The sequence below is a fragment of the Vulpes lagopus genome, chromosome 5, assembly GCF_018345385.1.
Source record: "Vulpes lagopus strain Blue_001 chromosome 5, ASM1834538v1, whole genome shotgun sequence".
In the NCBI taxonomy this organism is placed as follows: domain Eukaryota; kingdom Metazoa; phylum Chordata; class Mammalia; order Carnivora; family Canidae; genus Vulpes; species Vulpes lagopus.
The window spans coordinates 11,169,406-11,192,033 of NC_054828.1; the positions used below are offsets into that span (position 1 = coordinate 11,169,406).

Below are 22,628 nucleotides of genomic sequence, written 5' to 3' on the forward strand. Positions count from 1 at the left end.
CCACAGCTGTGATCTGGGGCAGTTCCTCTGCTAGGTGCTGCATGTATCACTTGGTGTGCCTAGATGGGTGTGTGTGGGGCATCTCTCCCTCTGTTCATCTCTCAGCTCTGCGAGCCCAGGTCTGTGTGCATGGCCTTCCAGAATCCCAGTCCTCCAGGGCATATGGAAGATGACCCGATAAGCCTCAGCCTACATCCTTATAGATCTTGATCACAAAGTGGTAGATGCATTCTTTTCTGATGCCCAAATAGCAAATCTCAGGGCAGAAAGCTGATTGGCTTGGCTGGGTCATGTGATAACTCCTTGGGCCAGTCACCAAAGACAAGGTGATGGAGTGCCATGATTGGCCTGGTGGGGGTCATGTGCCTATCCTTCCACCAGGGAGGACGTGGAACACTATGACAGACAGTCTGGCCTGACCCATGGGGTAGGGGGTGAATTGGGACCCGCTGCCAAAGACAGGGGTGCAGGCCAGGCAGCAACAAAAGACTGTGTGCATTTGTGAGCACAGTGCAGGGTGCATAGTAGGGGCTCGCGCACCTCAGCCACATCCACAAGTGAAGGCACATTGCAGTGTTAAAGCCAAGGGCCTACTGTGCCTGAGGCAGGTGTGCATGAGGTGGGAGCAAAGGGACTGCTAGGGGCTGAGTGTCCCATGGGAGTGGTTTCCTGGCTAGGGTCCCCTCTGGATCCCGTGAGCTTCCCGCCACACGATGCCTCACTGCCTGTGCCCACTCACAGTCATGCGTGTGGAGGTCCCGCCGGCCTCGTCTCTTTATGCAAGGACTGTGTTCCCAGGCTCAGCAACTATGAAGACTTGGAACAAATGAATGAATCGAGGAATGCCGTTTCGCAAAGTCCAGGGGGCAATTTTCACACTGTGACTCTAGCCTCCTTTGGGTGTGTGCCACGCAGTTACCCTGAATAAATGGGGGGACAGCTGGGGGAGGGGATGGAAGGAACTTGTATAGGGGTTTGGGCCTGGAATCTGTGGGTTATTGGAAACGCAGGGGCCGTAGGCTGAGGAGAAGCCTGGGGTCAGGGCCTGGGCAGGCAGGAAGGGGTGGCAATGACCCTCCCTGTCTGATTCCCCCTCTCCAGATATTTAAGTTGCTCACACCCAAGGCCTTACCTTGAACTTGTCTCTCAGAGGCGGTTGCCAGGCAACAGCCCATGGCCACCAGGCTCCGGACCAGGACTTCATGCGTCAGCATCAGCATCAGCATCAGCATCAGTGGGGACGAGCTGGGAGTCTGCAGGGCCTGGGGGAGGGGAAGCCAAGCCCCCAGGGCTTCAGGTGCTCCTCACCTACAAGGGGTGGAGGAGACAGAGGCCACAGCCCCATGCGGAGGTGACAGCTGGGCTCCCCAGGACTCCAAACACCGAAGCAAACACTCTAAAGGTGGCAAGAATCCCAGGCTGGAAGGGGAGGGACATTCCTAGGAGTAGTGCAAAGCCATGACCTTGCCACGGCCTTGCAGTGCCCCCTGTCACTGGCTGGCCCTGGTGACATTCTTGGTGAGACCCCTGGATGGCTGTGGGCAGTGGTGGTGGTGGTAATACATCCCCTAAAACTTACAGGACCTGGGATGCATCCCCTAAAACTTACGGGACCTGGGATGCCCGGGTGGCTCAGTGGTTGAGCGTCTGCCTTCAGCTCAGGGCATGATCCTGGGGGCCCGGGATCGAGTCCTACATCGGGCTCCCTGCATGGAGCCTGCTTCTCCCTCTGCCTGTGTCTCTGCCTCTCTCTGTGTCTCTCATGAATAAATAAATAAAATCTTTAAAAATAAAATAAAATGAAAGTTATGGGACCTGAGTTAGGAGGCCTGGGACCTAGGCCCACTCTGTCATGAACCTACTGTGCAGCTTTGGGCCATTTACTTCACCTCTCTGGCACAGGTCATTAAGTTAATGAAGACTTTCATGAGCACTGACAGTATGCCAGGCTCTGCCCTCGACTGAAGGCATGGGAGAGGGAGAGAGACCCGGTCTCTGCACCCTGGTTGCTTCTGGGCAGCCTCATAGGTAAACGTATCACTATCTAGTTAGGAGGGAGGCGTGATGGGGAAGGGGCCTTGAGGCTGGAGGCATGAGGGCTAAGGGGCAGAAGTGGTGTCAGACAGGGCCTCCTAGGGGGTTAATCCCTGTTGAGGGTGGAGTTGCCAGGTTCACACTGAAGCCCTAATCCCCAGTGGCTCTGGATGAGACCTTATTTGGAAGGATGGTCCTTTCAGAGGAAAGGAGCTAAGATGAGGTCCTGGTGGGGCTGGATGGGCCACTGATCCCATGGGATTGATGTGCTTAAGTAAAGGGGAGGGCTGGTGGGCACAGGGAGGGTGCCGGGTGATGCTTCTGCAAGCCCCGAACACCAGAGGTTGCTGGCCAACCACCCAAAGCTGGACGGCAGGTCCTCAGAGCCCTCGGAAGGAACAACCGTGCTGACTCTTTTGATCTCAGACGTCCAGCCTCCAGAACCAGGAGCGAATGAATTTCTGTTGGAAGCCACCGAGTTTGTGGTACTCGGTTCTGGCAGCACCAGCGAACCTACACAGTTCCCCTCCTGCAAAAGAGGGATGATGGTCCCTCCTCTCCAGGACCTCCAGGGAGTGCGAGGGACTGGCCCCTTCACTCTTTCATTCAGCAAGTGTTTTCTGGGCAGGTGCCAATTGCAGAAGGCTGAAGGCAGAGGAGTACAAGGCCCATCGTTTAGGAGCAAAAGGAAGTCACAATGAAGAGATACACTAACCAGTTCTCTAGATGGAGCCCGGAACTGCCTGGGTTTGAATCCCGACTGACTCATCCATTCACTGGCTGTTTGACCTTGAGCCAGTTAATTAACCCTTCTGTGCCCCCATCTCCTTTCCCAGATGAGGATGAGAGCAGATGTCTCTTTTGTTAGGAGGTTTAAATGAGTGAATATATCTAAACAGTTTAGCACAGTGTGTTAGGTGCTGTGTTCAAGGAACGTGAGAAGTGCTTTTACAGGAGCCAGGATCCCTCCACGGGTGGGGGTGGAAGTCTCCCCAGGAGGCGTGATCCCCCGCTGAGTGCCCAGGGAAGGAAGCATACAAGACGTTCCAGGAGCTGAGGACAGCTCTGATACCCACGAATGGCAGGGGATGGTGAGGCCACGGGTGCTCTAGGACCCGGCCCACGGTCACGGCGCTGGAATCACAACCAAGAAAACTGTTTTCCCAGCCCTCAGCCCAGCGTCTATAGTTTTTTTTAAAAAACTTTGTAAATGAGGGACGCCTGGGTGGCTCAGTGGTTGAGCGTCTGCCTTCGGCTCAGGGCGTGATCCCGAGGTACTGGGATGGAGTCCTACATCGGGCTCCCCACAGGGAGCCTGCTTCTCCCTCTGCCTGTGTCTCTGCTTCTGTCTCTCACAAATAAATAAATAAAATATTTAAAAAAAAAAAAAAAAGGAAAACTATGAAAATGAGGAACTAGGTAGCAGGAGCAATGCTGGGAGTGGAGAGAGCTCTGAGGCCACTGGTGCCAGCTCCTTGGTGGCCACTGGGTAGTAGCAGATGATGCCCTCGGCGACTCGGCCACCCCCTAGAGGCTCAGCCACCCTCCAGTGAGCCCTGCAGCCCAGCACAGGCCTGGCTGTCAGGTCACGGTGTGCTGCGCACACAGGGTGAATGAAGAGCACACACCTGTGCATGTGTGCGAGCGGGGGCAAAGCCAGCCTTCACTTTTTCCAGGCTCAAGGAAAACGCCTGGGCTGCACTTGGCATCTCTGGGGTCCCAGACCCCTCAGGGCCTGGGTCAGGGGCCCCAGGGACATCCTCTGGAGGCAGCCAGGAGCCCAGGGCCCCTCTGGTCAGCTCCTTACAGGTGGGGAAGAGGAGACCAGGAGGCCAGGGGCGGGACGTGGCCTCCCGGTCCTGCTCTCTGCTTTAATGACCAGGGACGATGTCAATATTAGCACACTGGGCGGTCAGGCCCGCGGCTGCACTCGGTCAACACGGCCCAGGGCCTGCTTAGTTTCTCCATGGGTAACCAGGGGTTGTCTCTGGGCCCCGGCTTCCCTCTGCTCATCAGACCGCGCAGGGCCCTCCTGCTCTCTGGCCCTAAAATATCGATTACGGGGGGGCGGGGAACAGAGCAAACACACGATGCCTGCATACGTGGGTGGCAGTCGGCTGAGCTGTCAGCCACACGATCAGCCTCCAACCCCAACGCCACCTCTTCTTAGCTCTGTGGGCCTCCGGGCTAGTCCTGGAACCGGAACCGCAGCCTCAGTTTCCTCATCCGTAAAATGGGCTTCCTACCCTCTCCCGACCCAAAGGCAGCGGGGCTGGCTCCGGCCGAAGCCCGCGCTGCGCTCCGTGTCCGGTAGGGGGCGCCGCAGGACCTCGGCGCCCAGTCGCGGCTCCGCTCGGCCGGCCTCGGCTTTCTTCGGCCAATCTCGGCTCCACTCGGTCAGACCCGGCCAGGTTCGGCCAGACTCGGCTCTGCTCGGTTGTCCCCGGCAGCACTCGGCAGGGCCCGGCTGTGCTCGGCCAAGTCCGGCCGGGCTCGGAGCTGGAAGCGCAGAGGCCCCGCCCTGGCGCCGCGGAGGCCGCTCTCGGCTGCCTGGGCTCGGGCTTCGCGGGCTGTGGCTCCGGGGCCGGTTTGGCTGAGCCCTGGGCCGGCGTTTCGGCCGACGTTTCTGCCTTCCGCGCCCTGGCGGCCTCGTCATCCGGGTCTGCCGCTAGTCGGCCTGCGGAGGGAGCCAGTGGCTGCACCTGTTCCTCAGTTTCCCCCTTCTGACAGTTAACGGGGCTCTTCTGGGGCGGCAGACGCCCCGAGGCCTACTGGCACTTTCTTTCCCTGGACCTCTTGGAGGATTCAGTTTCTCCTTCTGTAAAACGGGGTTACACTGGCCCAACTCGGATTAACACTCTTGGGATCAGACGTGGGTTGTTGAAAGTCTAGGACGGAGAAACTGAGTCCAGAGGTGGAAGTAAGGGCTCCGTAGGACCAAGGCTGGGGTTCCCCGCCCTGCAGAGGGAGGGTCCCCTTGGGCCCCTGGTCACGCTGTGGGGAGGGCAGCGCGCCCCAGCTAGCCCCCGTCGCGCGTGGGCCCTCCTCCCTCTGAGGACGGGATGGAGCGGGTGGGATGCGGCGGTGCGGGTCACCCAGGCCGGGCGCGCCGGGGCTCTCCCCAGCAGGGGGCGCTCGCGCTTCCCTCTGTTTAAGTTTTTATTTACCTTCCAGCGGCCTTGAGCTATCAGATCTGTTCACAACTTGCACTGCTGAGTCCGGGCATCATGTTTTCTCTTCTACCTCATTTTTTGGACAGGCACACATTTTATCATTTTTTTTTTTAATACATGAGGGTACCTGGCACTTTGTAAGCACTGACTAACTCACTCTTTATAGCTTCTCCCAAATCCTGGGTTGTAACCTAGATGCGGCTAGGAGCTTGGTTCTGAGTGTCTGTGCCTCATTTTCCTCATCTGTGAGATGAGGATAATACCTGTGCCTACCTCAGAGGATTGTTGAGGGATTAGATGAGTTAATGCCTGTAAAAACCTCAGAAGGGATCCTGGTAGGGAGTAAAAGCTGTGTTTGGGAACAAGCAGGGGGCGGGGGCGGGGGCACACACAGCTCTGCCCTGGATTTCTGGCCTTGGTGGTGAGGGTTTTGGCTCTGTGCATTGGGGTTTTTCCGGCTCCAGTGTGCGTGGAGACAATGGGCTCACACGCCCACCTACATGGAGAAACACCGATGGGTGGCCAGTAGACGCTACCCCTCTTGGGTATCCCACCAGACACCAGACTGCGCAGATGCTCTTGGCCTCCTCATGTCCCTCTGGCCCAAGGACACCAAGGCTCGGAAGTAGGGAAGCATGCGCAAGGTCGTACAGCTCGAAGGAGCCGGGTATAACCCAGTGCTGTCTGCCCCAGGCCTGGGGCTCTGTCTCCAAGCTATCTGGCAGCTGGGGAGAGCCTCCGGATGGCTGGAAGACCAAGGGCTGCTGCACAACTGAAGGATATTTAGGAAGAGTGAGAGGAAAACCATTGAAGTGTAGTATATCCCATTCTCACTCTCTGATCTGCCCTGCCTCCAGCCAGCTGTTCTGGACAAAGAGGACAAGGGGCCCTTTTCTGGGGCATCGGCCTGCCTGGGAGCCAAAGGAGCCGGCGCTTGAACCTGACAAGTCAAGTCCCTTCCCTGGTCTCAGGCTCCTCAGTTGCTAAATGGGATGAGCGGCCTTTGGTAGAGGGGCCGTTGGGCGCCGCCTGTAGCACGGTGCGGGCACACCAGGCACACCAGGGGTTAAACTTCCTGTCTCCCCAAGCTGCTCTCCCCAACCCGGGCTGTCTTCCCTTCTCCCTCTCCTCTGCCTCTAGGCTTTCTAAGCCAAACTGCTCAGAGACAGCCAGGAGCTGTCTCCCCCTCTGGTGCTGCTGACTCAGCCTTTTTCCTGGTGGCAACAGATGGGGAGGATGGGGAGGGTGGTTCCCACCCTCTGCAGCCCTGGCTCAGCGCCCTGGGAATGCTGCCTGGGGCAGGGCCACGTAGAGGGCATGGCCAGTGTGGCCCTGGTGTTTTCTCCATGTTCTTCAGGTTGCTTTCTTTGGGGCCCCCTGGGACCCCTAAATAGGCCTGGGCCAGTGCGGGGGGGGGGGGGGGGCTCCAAGTGGGCTTGGGAGGTGAAAGCCAACACAAAGCTCCAAGCTGTGAGAGTCTGCCCTCATCCCAGCCTGGACTCTGGTCTGCTGTGACCTTGAGTCAAAGAATGGGGTCTTTCCTGGGTCACAGTCTCTACTGGTCACAATAAATAGTTGGGTTAGGTCATCTCTCGGGGTTCTTCCAGGCCTGATATTCTACTGTTGGATTATTCCCACAGCTGCTAGAAAAACTGAGGCCCACAGATGAGACCTGGTCAGAGACACACAGCCTGGAGGCCATTCTATCCTCCACACTTGCCCAGTTAAGTGGGGACTAGGGTTCAGTGCCCAGAGCCCCAGACTGAAATCCATCCCCAAGGGGCACATGTCTGTATGGAGGGCAGTGACGTCCTCTTCCCAGGGGACAAACCGGGAAGTACAGCCTTTGCGCCACCACCACCCAGCTCGCCATGCCCAGGCTTGTTCACAGGACTCCAGTGGGGTGGGGACCCCTTCCTTTCTGTGGGATTGTGGCTCCTCCTCACTAGCCACGTGAACCTGGGAAAGTGCAAGGCTGGGTTGGGTTTCGTTGAAATAGTGGATGGGAACACCCTTCAGGCACCAAAAGCGCCTGCAAAGATGGGGCCCGGCCCAGGCAGCAAATACTCAACCAAAGCTGAATGAGAGGGTGCTGGAGGGGGAGGGACATTTGAGACTGTCTGTGCCCAGGGGTCTCCAAGCCCAGAGTCCCAGGGCTGCAGCCTTGGGAAAATCTCCACAGGCCCAGGAGAATACCAGAGGCTGCCCCCCTGTGAACAGGACCCTTGTGGGGGGTCGTTTTCACAAGGGGGTTGGCTCCAGAAGACCTGGGGGATGGACCCATCAGGGGAGATTTCTAGGCAGAGGAGGGGGACTTCAGGGTCCCTGCGGAGGGGGCTGTTGACCTGGTTGCTGCCTTCCCTGATACCTGAGGGGGTTCACCCGCTCACAGACTCACTGGACATGTGCTGAGCCTCCCCTGTGTCTGGCACCAGGGGGCTGGGGACTAGAGTGCTAATAGGGACCGAGGTCATGGATCGGCCCACGTCCTGTTCCGTGCCCAAGGGGGTGGCAGTGCCAGGATTTGACCCTGAGGCTGCCGGCTGGTGCCCCTGCCCTCTCCACTCTGCATCCAGTCCCGTGAGGTGACTGCAGAGCAAATAGGTCAAGCCAACCCCTCACCCCCACACCTCACCCTGATTCCAGTGCTGCGTCCCCCTTCCTGAGCCACTTGGGGGGCTCCTGCCCCTTCCTTTCTCTGGCCTCAATTTTCCAGCCTACACCTCAGGGGGCCCCCTTCCTGCTCTGACTCTGTTGGGCCTCAGAATCAAACCAGACCCCACTGGATCACCAAAGAGTTAAGCAAAGGAAGTCCCCAGCTCCCTGGCGGCTCCCTTCATCTCCCCGCAGATCCCAGAGGCTGGAGAGGAGGGAGCAGGGAGGAGGGGAAGTGGGAAGCCAGCTCAGCCCGCTCCCTCCGCCCTCCCTCCGCCCCTCTCCCTCCCTTTCTCCCTCCCTTCCTCCCTCCCTCTTCGGCTGGGCCTGGGGGTCCGGGCCAGCAACCAGCAGACATGGGCCAAGGAGCCAGAGGCTGCCCAGAGGCCGGGGGTCCGTGAGCGCTGCGGAGGCCGGGGACACAGGGTGAGTGCTGAAAGGTCCTGTAACTTCCTCCAGCGGGGCCGGGGCTGGGGTGGGAGCCCAGAATTCCCTTCCTCCCCCCTGTCTTCCTTCCACATCTTGGGTTCTGCTCTCTCCCTGGGACCCTGGCCAGCTGCTCTCGCTCTCCTTCCACCTTCCCTCCTGCTGACTGAGACCCTAGCCGCCGCCCCCCCCCCCCCTCCAGCGCTGCTTGGCTGTGCCCGCCCCTGCCTGCACTCTCACCAGCTCAGCGCAGCAGGCCCAGCCCCTCCCTCCCCAGAGAGCTCCCCGCTCCTGCCTCCTGCGTGGAGGTGGCAGGGACCCCGGATCACCCCAGATCACCCCAGATCACCCCAGATCACTCCAGATGGCACGGCCTCTCACCCTTGATCCCTGCCTGGCACCCTCCCCCAGGGCTGTGGTTGTGATTACCCCTCCAGGCTGCCTTGCTTCCTGCCTCCTGCCCTCCCCAGGTCACAGTTCTGGGTCTCCGAGCTTCTGACTCCCATCGGGCCTCTGCCAACAGGGCCGTCCCCAGCCATGCCAGTCCTCTGGGCGCAATTCTGCTCTTCCCATCCCCAGGCCGGGAAGAGGTCTTGCCTGTTGCAGGATCTTAAATTGTATTTGTTTATTATTGAAGTGTGATTGACATGCAGCGTTATATTCGTTTCAGGTGTGCAACGTATAGTCATTCGGCGATTCTATACGTTACTCAGCGCTCACCCCCATGAATGTAGTCACCCGGCGATGATGCTATTGACTCTTCCTCTGCCATCCTTATTAAGAGTCTTTTACAAGTCAGGCACTTTCCCTGATCCTCCCAAATAACCTGGGAGACGGTGGGGGTTTCAACTTCTCAGAAATGCTGAGGAGCAGCGGGAAGCCCCGGGAGGTTAAGCTACTAGCCTGAGGTCACACAACTTGTAAACCCTCCTGGGATCTTAGGTCAACCCTCAGGCCTCACCCTTTCCCATAAAGTCACATCTATGACCAGGAAAAGGGGGATTTTTGCACTTCTCAAAAATCACAGAGATGCGTCGTTTACAAGCACAGGCTGAGGGCGATAACCTCGGACAGAGAGAATGTTGATCTCTGAGAAGTTGATCTGCCTTATGGAGCAGAACCAGGCAAACAGACGAAGGTGGAGCTGAGGAACGGTCACCTCTAGGAGAGGGGTGCTGTCCCTGGGGACGACGGCCTGCCCATCACCCCCTCCTGCTACTGCCCAACCCCCAGTGCATTGGAGCCCTTTAAAATCTGTCCCTTACCTCGGTGCTCAGTGGAGATAGAATAGCATTTAAAAAAAAATAATTTTACCTTCTTTACATGTATTAACCACAGAAAAAATATTTTTGAATTGTACTAAATGTTAAAGGAACAAAAAGGAAATAAACAGAGAAACGCCAGAAGTGTAAAAACCAGTCTGGTTTCAAGAGCCGAGTTTTTTCTGATCCTGCGATAACATGCCAGCCCCCAAACACAGCTACCACCTCAAAGGCTCTTTGCCCCGCTTCCTGCCCACCCAGCCCCAGCCTGTCCCCAGTGTCTGCTGTCCCGGCTACTTCCTGCCCCTCTCCTGGCACCCTGGAACCTCTCTTGGCCAGGGCCAAAGACTCATCCTCCTAAACCCTTGGACTTCTCCCATCCTTTTGAATTTTCCAGACCTTCTAATCCTGCTTTTTAATTCCAATTTACCCCCTTGACAGCTGATTGGTAGGTCTATGGTGATTGACACAACCATCTTCCAATGAGTTAACTCCAGAACCTGCCCCGACAGGGTTTCTGTGTAAGGTTGAGTTGTGTGGGTTGTTGACTGCACAAAGGTGCTGAGGGGGAGGTGGGTTGACAACAGCACTTGCAAAGCTACATGCCCTGCTCCAAAAATGACTTTTTTTTTTTTGTCGTTTCTAATTTGTCCATCCAAAGAGGTACCATCTTCTACGTTGCACACAGACAACTGCATGGGAGGCCAGCGGTGGCCGGCAGTCTGCAATTCCGCAGACCTACTCTCAACTCCCAGAGATACAGTAACAGTAACTGTGCATAAGCCGTGCATTTGCTCTGATGGGTGTTGCTTCCTGACTGCTAGGATAAACGAACTTTCCTAGATCTTCGTCAGGACCACGGCGCTCAGGTGCCAGACCGTGGGGCTCAGCCACGCGTACCCTCTCCTGGAGAACCTGCAGAATTCTGGAGAATCCTTTGTGTTTGTCCCAAGGGCCCACTAACCTTCCTCGTGCTGTACCAGAGCATGTGCTTGCTGGAGATGGGAGAATCCGTGGCAAGAAAAGAAGCCGGGGAGGTGGGGGAGGGAGAACGTTGCACAGTCTTACTGCGTATGACACGTGGGTGGCTGGAGCATCTTCCTCGGCCACCCCAGCAAAGGCTTCCCGGGACCCTGGTCTGTGCCCAGCTGTGGCTCTCTTTAGAGGGATTTCCCCCCAGGCCCATGTGTGCCAGACATCCCCGTGGGCTGGCTTCCAGGGGACTCAGCCTACGGGCCCTGCGTTGCCACCAGTCTCTTCCGTGACCTTGAAGAAGTTGCTTCTCCATGTAGGTCGGTCTTCTCATCTGTTACCTGAGGGCACTGACGCCTGCTCTTTCCCTGAGTTAGGTCAGGTGCACAGAGGCTGGGGTGGCCACGTCTGTTCTTGGCCGTCTGCAGGTGTAGATGTGACATTAAATAGAATCTCCGCCCCTCCTTCCTCGCTCCAGGTCGCCATGGGGATAGCCACCCTGGGCCTCCTCTGCGTGGTGCTCCTGCTTCCTCTCCTGGGGTTTGGGGTCCCCACCGAGGAGCCCTCCTCTAGGGAGGCCGTGGCATCCGGTCCCCATGGGTACTGTCAACGGTGCTGTGACTCTGAGTCTGAGGACCCCCTGGCCCCCGCCGATGCCGCAGATGTGTCCTCCGCCTCTCCACCTGGCCTCCCATACGTGCTGCCTGAGGTCAGGCCGTACATAAACATCACCATCCTGAAGGGTGAGTACTTGCCCCAGCTCAGGCTGTGCTGGCCTGTCTGGGGGCGGGGAGGGCAGGGGACCCTCTCCTTGGGCTGGAGTCAGTGGGGTGGAGGGAGGAGGAAAAACCTGGGCAGAAAATGATCCCATACCCTTCCTGTCATCCATACATTTATTGAGCGGCTACTACCTGCGTGCCAGGACTGTTCTGACTTTTGAGGACAGAGAACGAATAAGCCAGACAGAGATGCCTACTGCCATTCTCGTGGGAGAGGCAGACAGTGGGCCATAAATATATTATCTAAGTTAGTGAATGTTCTATGGTGAGAAATGCGATGGCAGTGCCAGGTAGAGCAGGTAAGGAGCTTCAGGAGAGCAGGGGCCGGGGGGATAGTTTGCATGTTAAATGGGGTGGTCAGTGTGGGTTCATTGAGAATGTGAGGGAGAAGCCATGTGGCTATCAGGAGCAGAGTAGTCCAAGGAGGATGAGCAGCAGGTGCAAAGGCCCTGGGTCAGAAGTGGGCCTGGTGTGTTTCAGGAGCAGGGGGCAAGAGGAGGAGCTGAGGTTGACGATGAAACAGGGGCCGGGTCAGACTTGGGTTTCCCTGTGTGGGAATGGGGAGCAGGGGGAGGTTTGAGCAGAGGGACCTGATCCCACTTGGGTTTCATATGGATCCCTCTAATGTCCATGGAGCAGAGCCGGCCTGGGACAAGGGTGGAAGCAGAGAGACCCATGGGTAGCCACTAGGGCTGTCCAGGAGACAGCTGGCTTCCCGTCCTCTAAAATCAGGAAGAGACTTCTGCTGCCAGGGATTAGAACAGCTAGGGCTGGGGCCAGGGCCTAGACACCCTTCACCTCCATCTGTGTCTCCAACAACCCCAAGGCCGGGATGGAGGACACCCCTGGGCCAGCCTTCATCGCCTGCCAGGGCGGGTGGACACTTTGCTGCGGCAGGAGGCACCTGGCTGTTCAGCTCCCTTGCTGTGTGGGGCAGGCTGGTCTCTCCCTCCCTGGCTTGCTGCCTCAATAGTAAAAAGGAGAAGGTAACCCCCTCCCATGATCCCCTTTACCCTCCTCCCAGGGGCTGGGGCAGAGAGGTGCCCTGTAACCTGTAAAGTGCCGTGTGGGTGAGTTGGGAGTTCTCTGCTAAGGGTGGACCCCCTCCTCCTTGCTTCTCCCCATGCTGTCCTCCGGGGGCCCAGGCCTTCCTTCTGCTCCGTCCAGCAATATTGCCGTGGTCACAGGAGACCTTGGGAAAACACAGGGCCACGGGGTTCTCTCCAAGGGGAGTGGCTAATAGTGCGAGTTGAGGCACTGTGACAGGTGGCAGGGAAACATTTGGGATGAGGTACCTCAAGACCTAGGGGGTCACCTGCTTCTCCTGCGTGCAAGGTCAACTTGAAACAAATGCTGGGCTGAGGCGTGTGTGCCTGGGGACTGGGACCCACTGCTGGAACCCCCGGGGAAGTCAGGGACAGGCTGAGCTTTGCTGGGTGGACCACCCTGCCTCATATTTGCAGTCTGTAGAGCACTCTCCCGTAGGACATTTTGTTGAGGGCACAGGAGCACCCCTGTGAGGTGAACATGATCCTCTTCAAGACAGAGACAAAATAACCCAGACCCTGACCGTAAAATGCCCCAGTGAGACGTAACACCAACCAAGGGGGGCCTGGCTCCTAACCAGGGCTTTTCCCTTCAGGTTAGGCAGAGGTATTTTTCTTGGCTCCTTCTGTGGGCCAGAAATGCAGAGTGCGACTCAGCCGTCAAAAAGAATGAGATCTTGCCATTTGCAATGATGTGGATGGAACTGGAGAGTATTATGCTGAGCAAAATAAGCACATCAGAGAAAGACAAATAAATGCTGTAGGATTTCACTCCTGTGTGGAATTTAGGGAACGAAACAGGAGCATAGGGGAAGGGAAGGAAAAATAAAATAAGATGAAATCAGAGAGGGAAACAAATCATAAAAGGCTCTTAACTCTGGGAAACAAACTGAGGGTCGCTGGGGGTTGTTGGGGGGAACTGGGTGATGGGCATTAAGGAGGGCACGTGATGGGATGAGCACCGCGTATTATATGCCACTGATGAGTCATGAAACTAACCCTGCTATGCACTACACAATGCACTATATGCTAACTAAATTGAATTTAAATTAAAAAAAATTTTTTTAAAAAGAAAAGAAATGCAAAATGCGACAAGCATAGCCCTCATCTCCACAGGAGTCTGGCTGGGTGTGAAGACCTCCAGGGTTTGGGCCTGGCTCCCCGGGGAGCACGGTCACCCTTCATTGTAGAGGGAGGGGAATGGGCAGGTGGGAGACAGACTGTCCTGAGACTTGCCCCTCCTGCTTCTCCTGAGCTGTATGACCCTGGGTGAGTCACTTAACCTTCAGGTGAGTGGAGATGGTCAGGGTATCTTCCCCCGCCCTTTTCTTTCTTTTTTGTTTAAGATTTTATGTATTTATTCATGAGATACACACAGAGAGAGAGGCAGAGACACAGGCAGAGGGAGAAGCAGGCTCCCTGCAGGGACCCCGATGTCGGACTCGATTCCAGGGCCCCGGGATCACGCCCTGAGCCAAAGGCAGACGCTCAACTACTGAGCCACCCAGGCGTCCCGGTCAGGGAATCTTCTTTAGAGGGGCATTCAGGGAAGCGATGTCCGGCATGCAGCAGGTGCACGGTACATGCTAGCTCCTTCTCTGGGCAGGACCTGGGTGGAGCCCTCCGCGGGCTCAGGCAGATGCAACCTGGGGACCAGCCTGGGTGCCTGCCCTGACCTTGCCCTTCTTGCCTCCACAGGTGACAAAGGGGACCGAGGCCTGCTGGGCACGCCGGGGAAGTTGGGCAGGGAGGGGCCCCGGGGGGAGCGCGGCCCACAGGGTGGCAAGGGCGCCAAGGGGCAGGCGGGCAGCCCCGGCGGCCCGTGCCAGACGCGCTTCTCGGCCTTCTCGGTGGGCCGCAAGACGGCTCTGCACAGCAGCGAGGGCTTCCAGCCGCTGCTCTTCGACACCGTCTTCGTGAACCCCGACGGGCACTTCGACCTGGCCGCCGGCCACTTCGTCGCCCCCCTGCGCGGCCTCTACTTCTTCAGCCTCAACGTCCACAGCTGGAACTTCAAGGAGACGTATGTCCATGTGATGCACAACGAGGAGGCGGCCGTCATCCTGTACGCGCAGCCCAGCGACCGCAGCATCATGCAGAGCCAGAGCGTGATGCTGGCGCTGGCGCCCGGGGACCGCGTCTGGGCGCGCCTCTTCAAGCGCGAGCGGGAGAACGCCGTCTACAGCGACGATGTGGACACCTACATCACCTTCAGTGGCCACCTCATCAAGCCCGAGGATGACTAGTGGCCCCCGCAGGGCGGCCCAGGCCCCGGGTTGGGGGTGTGTGGTCAGGGCCTCCGCACCTCTGGAAAGGGGGCCCAGGGCCTGGCACTCCACGTGGTCTTCTGCTTCTCTCCTTCCCTCCCTCACCTCTCTGTCCTCTCTTGAACATATTTTAAGAAGCTCTCTAACCTGAATATTCTAGAGTTTTCCCAGCCTTTTAGACCAGAACTTCTTGTGTTTGAATCCCTTGCAGATTCTGATTCTGATTCTGGAGTGGGCCCGGGGTTCTGCACGTCCAGTCTGTTCCTGGGTGATGCTCATGCTGCTGGTCCCCACCTGAGTGACCAGATTTGAGAACTTCCACAACATTCTTATACTTTCTAAACATTCTGGAGTCCTCCCAACATTCTAGACTCTTCCCAACATCCTTCAGTTCTCTCTCATCCGTCCAGGACTCCCCCTCCCCTGTTCTCCTGCTCCTTCCACCTTCTCTGTCACTCTGTGCACCCCACCCGCGCAGCTGCTGTTCACTCATTCATTCATCAAATGCTCACCGAGTGCTCACTCTGTGTCAGGCTCTGGGAAAGCCAAGGTGACTCAGACACAGGCCCTGGCCTTGGTGAGCGCCCAGGCCAGCCAGGGTGGGGAGACACAGGATTGGGCAACCAGACCCAGATAAATGCATGGGGCTCTTATCACACAAGTCTGTGTCTGGGCCTTCAGGCACCGTGGCTCCTTGTTGCCCACAGCCCCCCAAGGTGGGATAGAGTCCCCTCGGTGGGTATTCTTACCCTTGCCCATTCCTTTCCTTCCTGACCAAATGCCCTTCATTAAAGCAAACCCCAGAGGAGCCTTGGTCAGGGCAAAGGTGCTATGAAGGGAGGATCCAGGGGCTTGGGGCAGTTGGGAGTAAAGAGGCCCTTGGGGAAGGGAGCCCAGACCCATAGCTCCCCACACACCTGGTACAGTAACGTGCAAGGACCCCATTCTCCTCACACATCCCCTTCCCTGTCCCGTTAGCCCCTCCCCGTCCAAGGCACCTGGGCCTCAGTTCTCCCAGGCTGCCAGCCACCATCAGATATTGGCGTTTGTCCCCCAGGTGCTGTCTGACCCTCCTTGGCCCCTCTCGCCAGCCCAACGTCCCTGGCTTCCCAGGCTTGGCTCAGTGGCTGAGGCCCCAGTTGGCAGCTCCCACCAGGGAGCCCAATGCTGCCTTTACATGCCACTGGGTGATGGGCCAAGCTTTGGACCCCTCAGCAGGTCTAGGGAACTGAAGCAGGCACCATCTCAGGTCAGTTGGGGGGAACTTCCTCTGAACCGTGATGCCAAGACAGGCATGGGGAGAGACCAGGGCCCCCAATCAGGGACATAGGCTTTCTTGTCCTTTCTCCCTCTTGCAGGCTGGGGCAGCCTGGTGGTCTCTAGCCTTCCTCTCCCCAATCCCAGGCGGCCTGAACCTCTCTCCAGAGGGAGATGGCCTCCACCCATTGGTGCTTATGCAGACTCCAGGGCAGAGGTGGCCCTGGCGGTGGTCTCTGGTGCTCACTCATAGCTGACAGATCCATGGCTAAGCGGCTGGGGGCTGGCAGCAGGACCTGACCAAGTGCCGTGAAGGCTGGTGCTACACAGCCACCCCTAGCCTGACTTCGCCCCTGCCCTGCTTGTCCAGAGCAATTAAAGTTTGTGTGTCTTTTTGGCAATTCAGGCTGTTTTTTCTGCTCGGCTCCCATGGCCCACCTTGGGAGTGCAGCCCGTCCTGGTTCTGCTGGGGCCCCGCTGCAAACCCCACACACTCAAGCCTCAGTTTCCTGGTCTGTGAAATGGGGATGGATGAAGGTGATCTACCTCATGGGGTGGCCATCAGGATCAGAAGAGAGGTTGCCTGCTGAGCACTGCGTTCATCCTTTGAGCCGCACCTGCTGGGCACCTACTGTGTGCTGGGAGCCCCACTAGGTGCGGAGGCTGCCAGGAGAACACAATCCATCACCTTGCATTGGAGAACACCATGAAGTTTACGTCCAGGTGAATCACTTGCAAGTGCCCAGCACCATGGCCCCTACTGGGGAATGTGTCTCTTATTTTGTGTTTAATATTTACAAGAGAACTGTTGGCTATTCTCTGGAGGGAAACACACAACTTTGCTCTGCAGTGGACTGGCTTGACAGGGTCTGACTTTTTTTTTTTTTAAGTTTTTAAATTTAGTTTTTCATGAGACACACACACACACACACACACACACACACACACACACAGAGGCAGAGACACAGGCAGAAGCAGGCTCCATGCAGGGAGCCCGACGCGGGACCCGATCCCCGGTCTCCAGGATCACACCCTGGGCTGAAGGCTGTGCTAAACCGCTGAGCCACCCAGGGATCCCCAGGGTCTGACTTTCTAAGCTAGCATGGTGGCTAGTCACATAAATATATTTACATTTGAAGTGACCCCTGTGGGCCCTCCTGACACACTTAGCGGTGTGTGTGTTGAGGGAGCATCCTGCACCTCTGCGCATCACTATTGGTGTGCTGGAAGGCTTTCCGGGCACCTTGTGCAAGAGAAGCTATAACAAATGACCCTACCATGACCACCCCAGGACTCAGCTCAGCCCAGTGGCCCGGCCCTGGCAGGGGAGACATAGTCTCCATTTCTCTGGAACCTATATGGTCATGGCAAGAGGCTTCCCCCTATACCTGAGCGCTCCTTACAGGTCAGGGGCTACTCAGGGGAGCGACCCCGCAGCATGCTTTTGGCCCAGGCTCTGTTCACACGTCATCGGCCTACCCCACACTCCCGCTCTGCCCCTGGGTGGAAAAGGTTGCCCCGGTGCCAGGAGCCTTTTGTCCTGAATATCGTGACAAGAAGTGGTTTGCCAATCACTAAGGCAGCAAAGCTTTTTTTAAAAAAAAATTTTTGGCAGCAAAGCTTTTGAAACTTCTTGCCAAGCACCTGCAGGAGGATTGAAGTTTGTCCCTTGGAAGCTAAAGCCAAAGGTCCCAGGCATTTCCAGGCCACATTAGGTCAGGGCTCCCAGAACGCAGCTCCTCTGCTGTGTCAGCTGACCTGTGGCAGACGCTTCTATCCGTGGTTCAGAGCAGCCTCTGATGTCCCCCTGGGCCAGTTTTTGCACAGGAGCCCGGTTTCCGGGTTGGTGGCATAGCTTCAGTGGGTGTTAAGAGCCTCTGGGTCTTTGTGATGGGAATTCTTCCAGAAGGCTGTGTCTTGGTGGCTGCTGGGCAAGGACCCTGGAAAACTGGGGACCCCCAAGCCTGCAGCCAGGTCTGTGGTGACAAATGTCTCCCAGGAGATCTGTGATGCTTAGTCCTGGTGACTCCAGCAAGCCCCTGTCTCTACCTCTGCACCCTGGGGGGCAATCCCTTTCAGTTACATATTTTGAAAATAGTATTTCCCTCTGAAATGTTAGCAAACAAGGAAGGGGAGAGAGAACTGGGCCAGGAGGAGATGCAGTCCAGGAAATGGGAAGCAGCCTAGACTGGGAGCCAGGGGACCTCGCCTCCGCTTTGCCATTGTTTGGTCTGGGGTTGTGGAGGGTGGGATGGGGGTGGTGGTGGGATGAGGGTGGGATGCAGGGAACATGGAGGGGGAAGGGTGACCAGACTGAGCTGGTGCAGGCAGCTGAGCCTGGCTGTGTCCCTGGAACCCTGCTATCTGGGTGGGTGGGCTGGATCCATCCCGTGGGCTCAGGTAGGGTCTATCTGGGAGTCCTCAGCCTTCCCAGGAAGAGGATCTACACAGAAGATCCTTTCCTCTGTTGCAGGGAGTATGGGGGAGAAAGAGGAGAGTTCTAGAGAGGGTCATCTAGGGAAGCTTCATAAAGTGGAGGGGACATTTGAGCAGGGCCTGGGAGGACGAATAGAGTTCCAAAGACACATGATATGGGGGAAAGGGACAGCAGGATGAAAGGGGTGGAGGTGGGACAGTGCAGCCTATGTTCTGGGCAGTGAGAGAGGCCAGTATGCTAGGTGCATATTTGGGAAGGTGGCAGAGACAGAGCAGGGTGGGATTCCAGGCTGGACAGGTAGGGAGGGACCATAAAAGGCCTCCAATGTCTGGCTAAGTCGGGACTTGACGTCCTAGATGCTGGGGGGCTGCTGGAGGGTTCTGAGCAGTGTGGCCACTGGTTAGAGCTAACCTAAGAGGGAAACTGCTCTGGCGGTCAGGTGGAGCATGGATTGCACAGGGTTTAAAGCAGAGGGGCAGGAGGAGGGCAGCAGGGGGCAGGGTCGGGGGAGCTGGGCATCCATCTTGAGCAAAGGGTCTCCCAGGCTCTGCTGCTCCTACCAGACTTTTCTTTCTTTCTTTTTTTTATTTTTAAAGATGTATTTATTTATTCATGAGGGACACAAGATCGAGAGACAGAGGCACAGGCAGAGGGAGAAGCAGGCTCCATGCAGGGAGCCCGATGTGGGACTTAATCCCAGTACCCTGGGATCACACCCTATGCTGAAGGCAGACGCTCAACCACTGAGCCACCCAGGTGTCCCCCTACCAGACTTTTCTATGACAGTGAGAAGAGAGCAGGCCTGGGTGCCAGGAGGTGGGCCGTGGGGCCAGCTCTGCCCTGGGGAGTCCCTGAGTGACCCAAGGACTGGAGGGTGGCTGGGGAACTTGTCTGGCCTCTCTCGAACCCCTCATTGCCCTTTCTGTCACCTTGGATTCGAAGTCCCTCTTCTCTTGCCCCACGGAGGCCTCTGGGGTTATCCAAGGCTATATGGAGTGACTATTTTCAGAACCCTGGATCAGGACCCATGGGCTAATTAATGATGGAGGAGAATGTGAAATTAGTGCTGATTGTCCCAGAAAATATAACGTGCCAAGTGACAGGGCTAAGGCAATTTCAGAGAAAAGGCACTTGGGGGGGCTCAGCGGTTGAGCATCTGCCTTAGGCTCAGGGTGTGATCCTGGGGTCCTAGGATTGAGTCCCACATCAGGCTCCCTGCAGGGAGCCTGCTTCTCCCTCTGCCTGTGTCTCTCATGAATAAATGAATAAATAAATAAAATCTTAAAACAAAAATTTCAGAAAAGCACTAAGTATTCAAATGCCAGGGGGTGTGGGCTTTGAGCCTGGCCGGGGCCTTCTGATCCTGGGTCTGGATTTCTGGCTCAGAGCAGACACTTATTTTCCTATATGTGTGAGCTGGGCTTGTCACCTCGTCCCGCTGAGTGTCAGTTTTATTTCAAATGAGGACAGAATGTGATGGTGTTTTGTGCACGGCGGTGCTGGCACAGAACAGGTGCTCCAAGGGCGTTTGTGGGATGAATGACTTCCACTGAGCAGGAGCGGAGAGGAGCCGCGGGAGGCCAGAACCCGAGTCCTTGGCCGGGGTGAAATCCTGCCGCTCCCTCTGCCGTTCCCTCCGCCTCCTGCCAGCCCGCGGGCGCCCGGAGCCCAGTAGCCTCACTCTGCCACGTGTACATCTGGAGAAAGGGAAACCGGGCAGAAACTCGACACGACCAGAAACAGATGTCAAGAACATTATGGGTGGGGCCCCGAAAGGGGAGCACTGGGGCCAGCGGGTGCTTCGGGAGCCAGAGAGGAAGGAGGGATTTCCAGGACAGGAGTCAAGAGTGCACGGCTTAGCCCGTGCCTGGGAGCAGCTGGTCCGTGCTCCTGGAGGAAGGGAGGCTGGGGAGGCTGGGGGGCAGGCGGTGGGGTAGGGGGCCAGGACCAGGCCCTGGGGCGGGGGGTGGGGTGGGGGCCAGAACCAGGCCCTAGGATGGGGGGGCAGAACCAGGCTCTGGGGTGGGGAGTGGGGTAGCGGGGCCAGAACCAGGCTGGGGAGCAGAGGGTGGGGCGGGGGGCCAGAACCAGGCCTTGGGGTGGGGTGGGGGCCAGAACCAGGCCCTGGGGTGGGGGGAGTGGGGGCCAGAACCAGGCCCAGGGCCGAGCAGGGTCAGGCTGGCGTGTGAAGTCACTGCCTGGAGGTGGTGGTGTGGGTGGGAGGAAGTACTAAGTGAGATCTGGGCACCAGAGGAAACGGGACCCGCTGCAGGGCAGCAGCGGAGTGAGAGTGAGGGTGTGAGGCTGTGGGTGGCCGACTTCGTCCTGGCTGACTGCTACTCACCACTGGGGGGAATGAACTGATGCCACAAACCCAGATATTCGCGAACCAGAACTTGCTTTATTTCCTCACCACGTAACTCAATTTCTATCAGGCACTTCCATTCTGCTGAAGTCGAAGAAACACGCCTTTGGCCAGCCAGGGCCCCCCTGTCACCTCATGTCCCAGGGGGCCACCCCGGCAGCGGGGAGAGGTCAGCAGGCACTGCAGCCACATGACATCTTCCGAGTTGAGTTCATGGATGTGCCCTCTGCTCTGGGCTCCTGTCTCCCCACATTTCTGCTGAATCATGCTCAGAGCCCCCGGGGTCCTCAATTCCCTTGGACGTCCAGGTGTGCCCTGCACAGGTGCTTTCCTTGCAAATTCTAGGTCCCTCGGAGGGCTGTCTGAGCCCAGCCCCTCTGCCCAAACACACTGCGTGACCATTTCTTCCCTGGGTTCACAGCCACCTCCCGGGGTTCGGCTGGGAGGGAGGGATGGCACCTCTGAATCTCGGATGCCCCACACTTGCTGGGGATCTTCTCTGTGTGCCGCTCCCAGGCTTGGCTGGAGAGGAGGGGTAGGGTCCCCTTCACCCAGAACCCCAAGACTGAAGCACTCCTTGCTTCCTCTCTGCCCGCCTCCCCGACTTCCCGCCTTCCCCCCTCCCAGGGGTATCCTGGGTACTGGGGGAGGGGGACAGTGTACGGACCCAGTGCCTCCTCTCCAAAGCCCTTGGACTGGGCAGACAGGCTCTGTCCTCCTGTTTGCTGAGCATCCCTTCTGTATCTGTTAGGGTGCTTTTGGGTGCAAGGAATGCTTATTGAACATAAAGCATCAAAAAGGAAAAATAACCCTAAATCCCAAGATAGCGCAACTCCAGGGCTGGTTAACTCAGCATCACTGAGCACTGTGGTTTGTCCCATAATTCCACTCGTCACCGTTAGTGCCACAGCTCTGTTCCTGGGCCAGCTTCCCTTGGGCCACAGGCACAAGATGATGGCCACAAGACTGCTGTTCCAGGGGGGTGTCACCCCGGGTTGGGCGGGTGAAAGAAGAATCAGAGTCTTTCCTCTGCAGACCCTCCCTACTTCCCATTGGCCACAGCCAGTCACATAACCACACCTCACCCAACCTCTAGTAAGAGAGGACTGTGGCACGCAAGATTTACCCTTGAACCCTGAGGGTCTGGGCTGAACCCCCAAGCAGGATCGTGGCTCTCTGGCCACGTTACCAGATGTGTGCACCTGACTCAGCCAGGGTGACTTGTTCTAGGGACCCTTCCCAGACTTGGGGGGACAGCCTTGGAACCCTGAGTGTCCCCTGGTTACAGCCCTGCCTATTGGCCTGGGCACTGATGTCACCCTGGCCCGGAGCTCTCCCCAACCCTCCCAGGCAGAGATGAGCTTCCCTGAGCACAACCGGGGCTGCTGGGGACATTGCCTGGGCCCAAACCTAACCTGGACATGAGGGCACTCAACCGACCACTCTGTGCCTCGGTTTCCTCCCCCAGAAAATGGGACGATGATAACGACATCCACCCCAGAGAGCGGTGTGAGGATGTAAGGCGTGAAGTGTGTGTAGAAGCCTGGCCCACAGTAGGCTCACTGAGGTGTTCATAGATAATGAGGTAAACACGGCGCCAAACTCTGTTTATAGGAGAAGAAACCGTCAGGTGCCGAGACTGGATAAATGTCTCCAGGTGCCAGGTGTGCGTTCCTTCAGCGATTACGGAGCGGCCACTGAGTCCAGGCTTTGCACCCGGCTAGGCTCAGGGGGTGCAGCGGGCTTGTGATAGGAGAGGACTCCTTGCAGGCGTCTAGGAGGAGCCCAGGCCCTCGAACCCCGACAGGCACGACCAGTGGGGTGCTGGAGCCCGCTGCACCCGCTGCTGAGGTTCGACCCTGTGCATCTGTTCCCAGTTCTGAGGTCAGGGGTGTCACGATGTCAATTGGAAATTGGCCTCAGTGGTGGTTCTTTTGCTATAGAAATTGGCAAAT

At 57.4% G+C, this 22,628-nt stretch overlaps 1 protein-coding gene across 1 annotated transcript; it reads left to right on the forward strand.

Moving 5' to 3' along the window:
* The first annotated feature begins 8,137 nt into the window (after positions 1-8,137).
* On the forward strand, positions 8,138-14,766 carry C1QTNF6 (C1q and TNF related 6). Its single transcript, XM_041757245.1, has 3 exons — positions 8,138-8,288; positions 11,001-11,265; positions 14,046-14,766. The coding sequence occupies exons 2-3, from the start codon at positions 11,007-11,009 to the stop codon at positions 14,591-14,593; spliced, it is 807 nt and encodes a 268-aa protein (XP_041613179.1). The 5' UTR covers positions 8,138-8,288; positions 11,001-11,006; the 3' UTR covers positions 14,594-14,766.
* Positions 14,767-22,628: the final 7,862 nt, after the last annotated feature.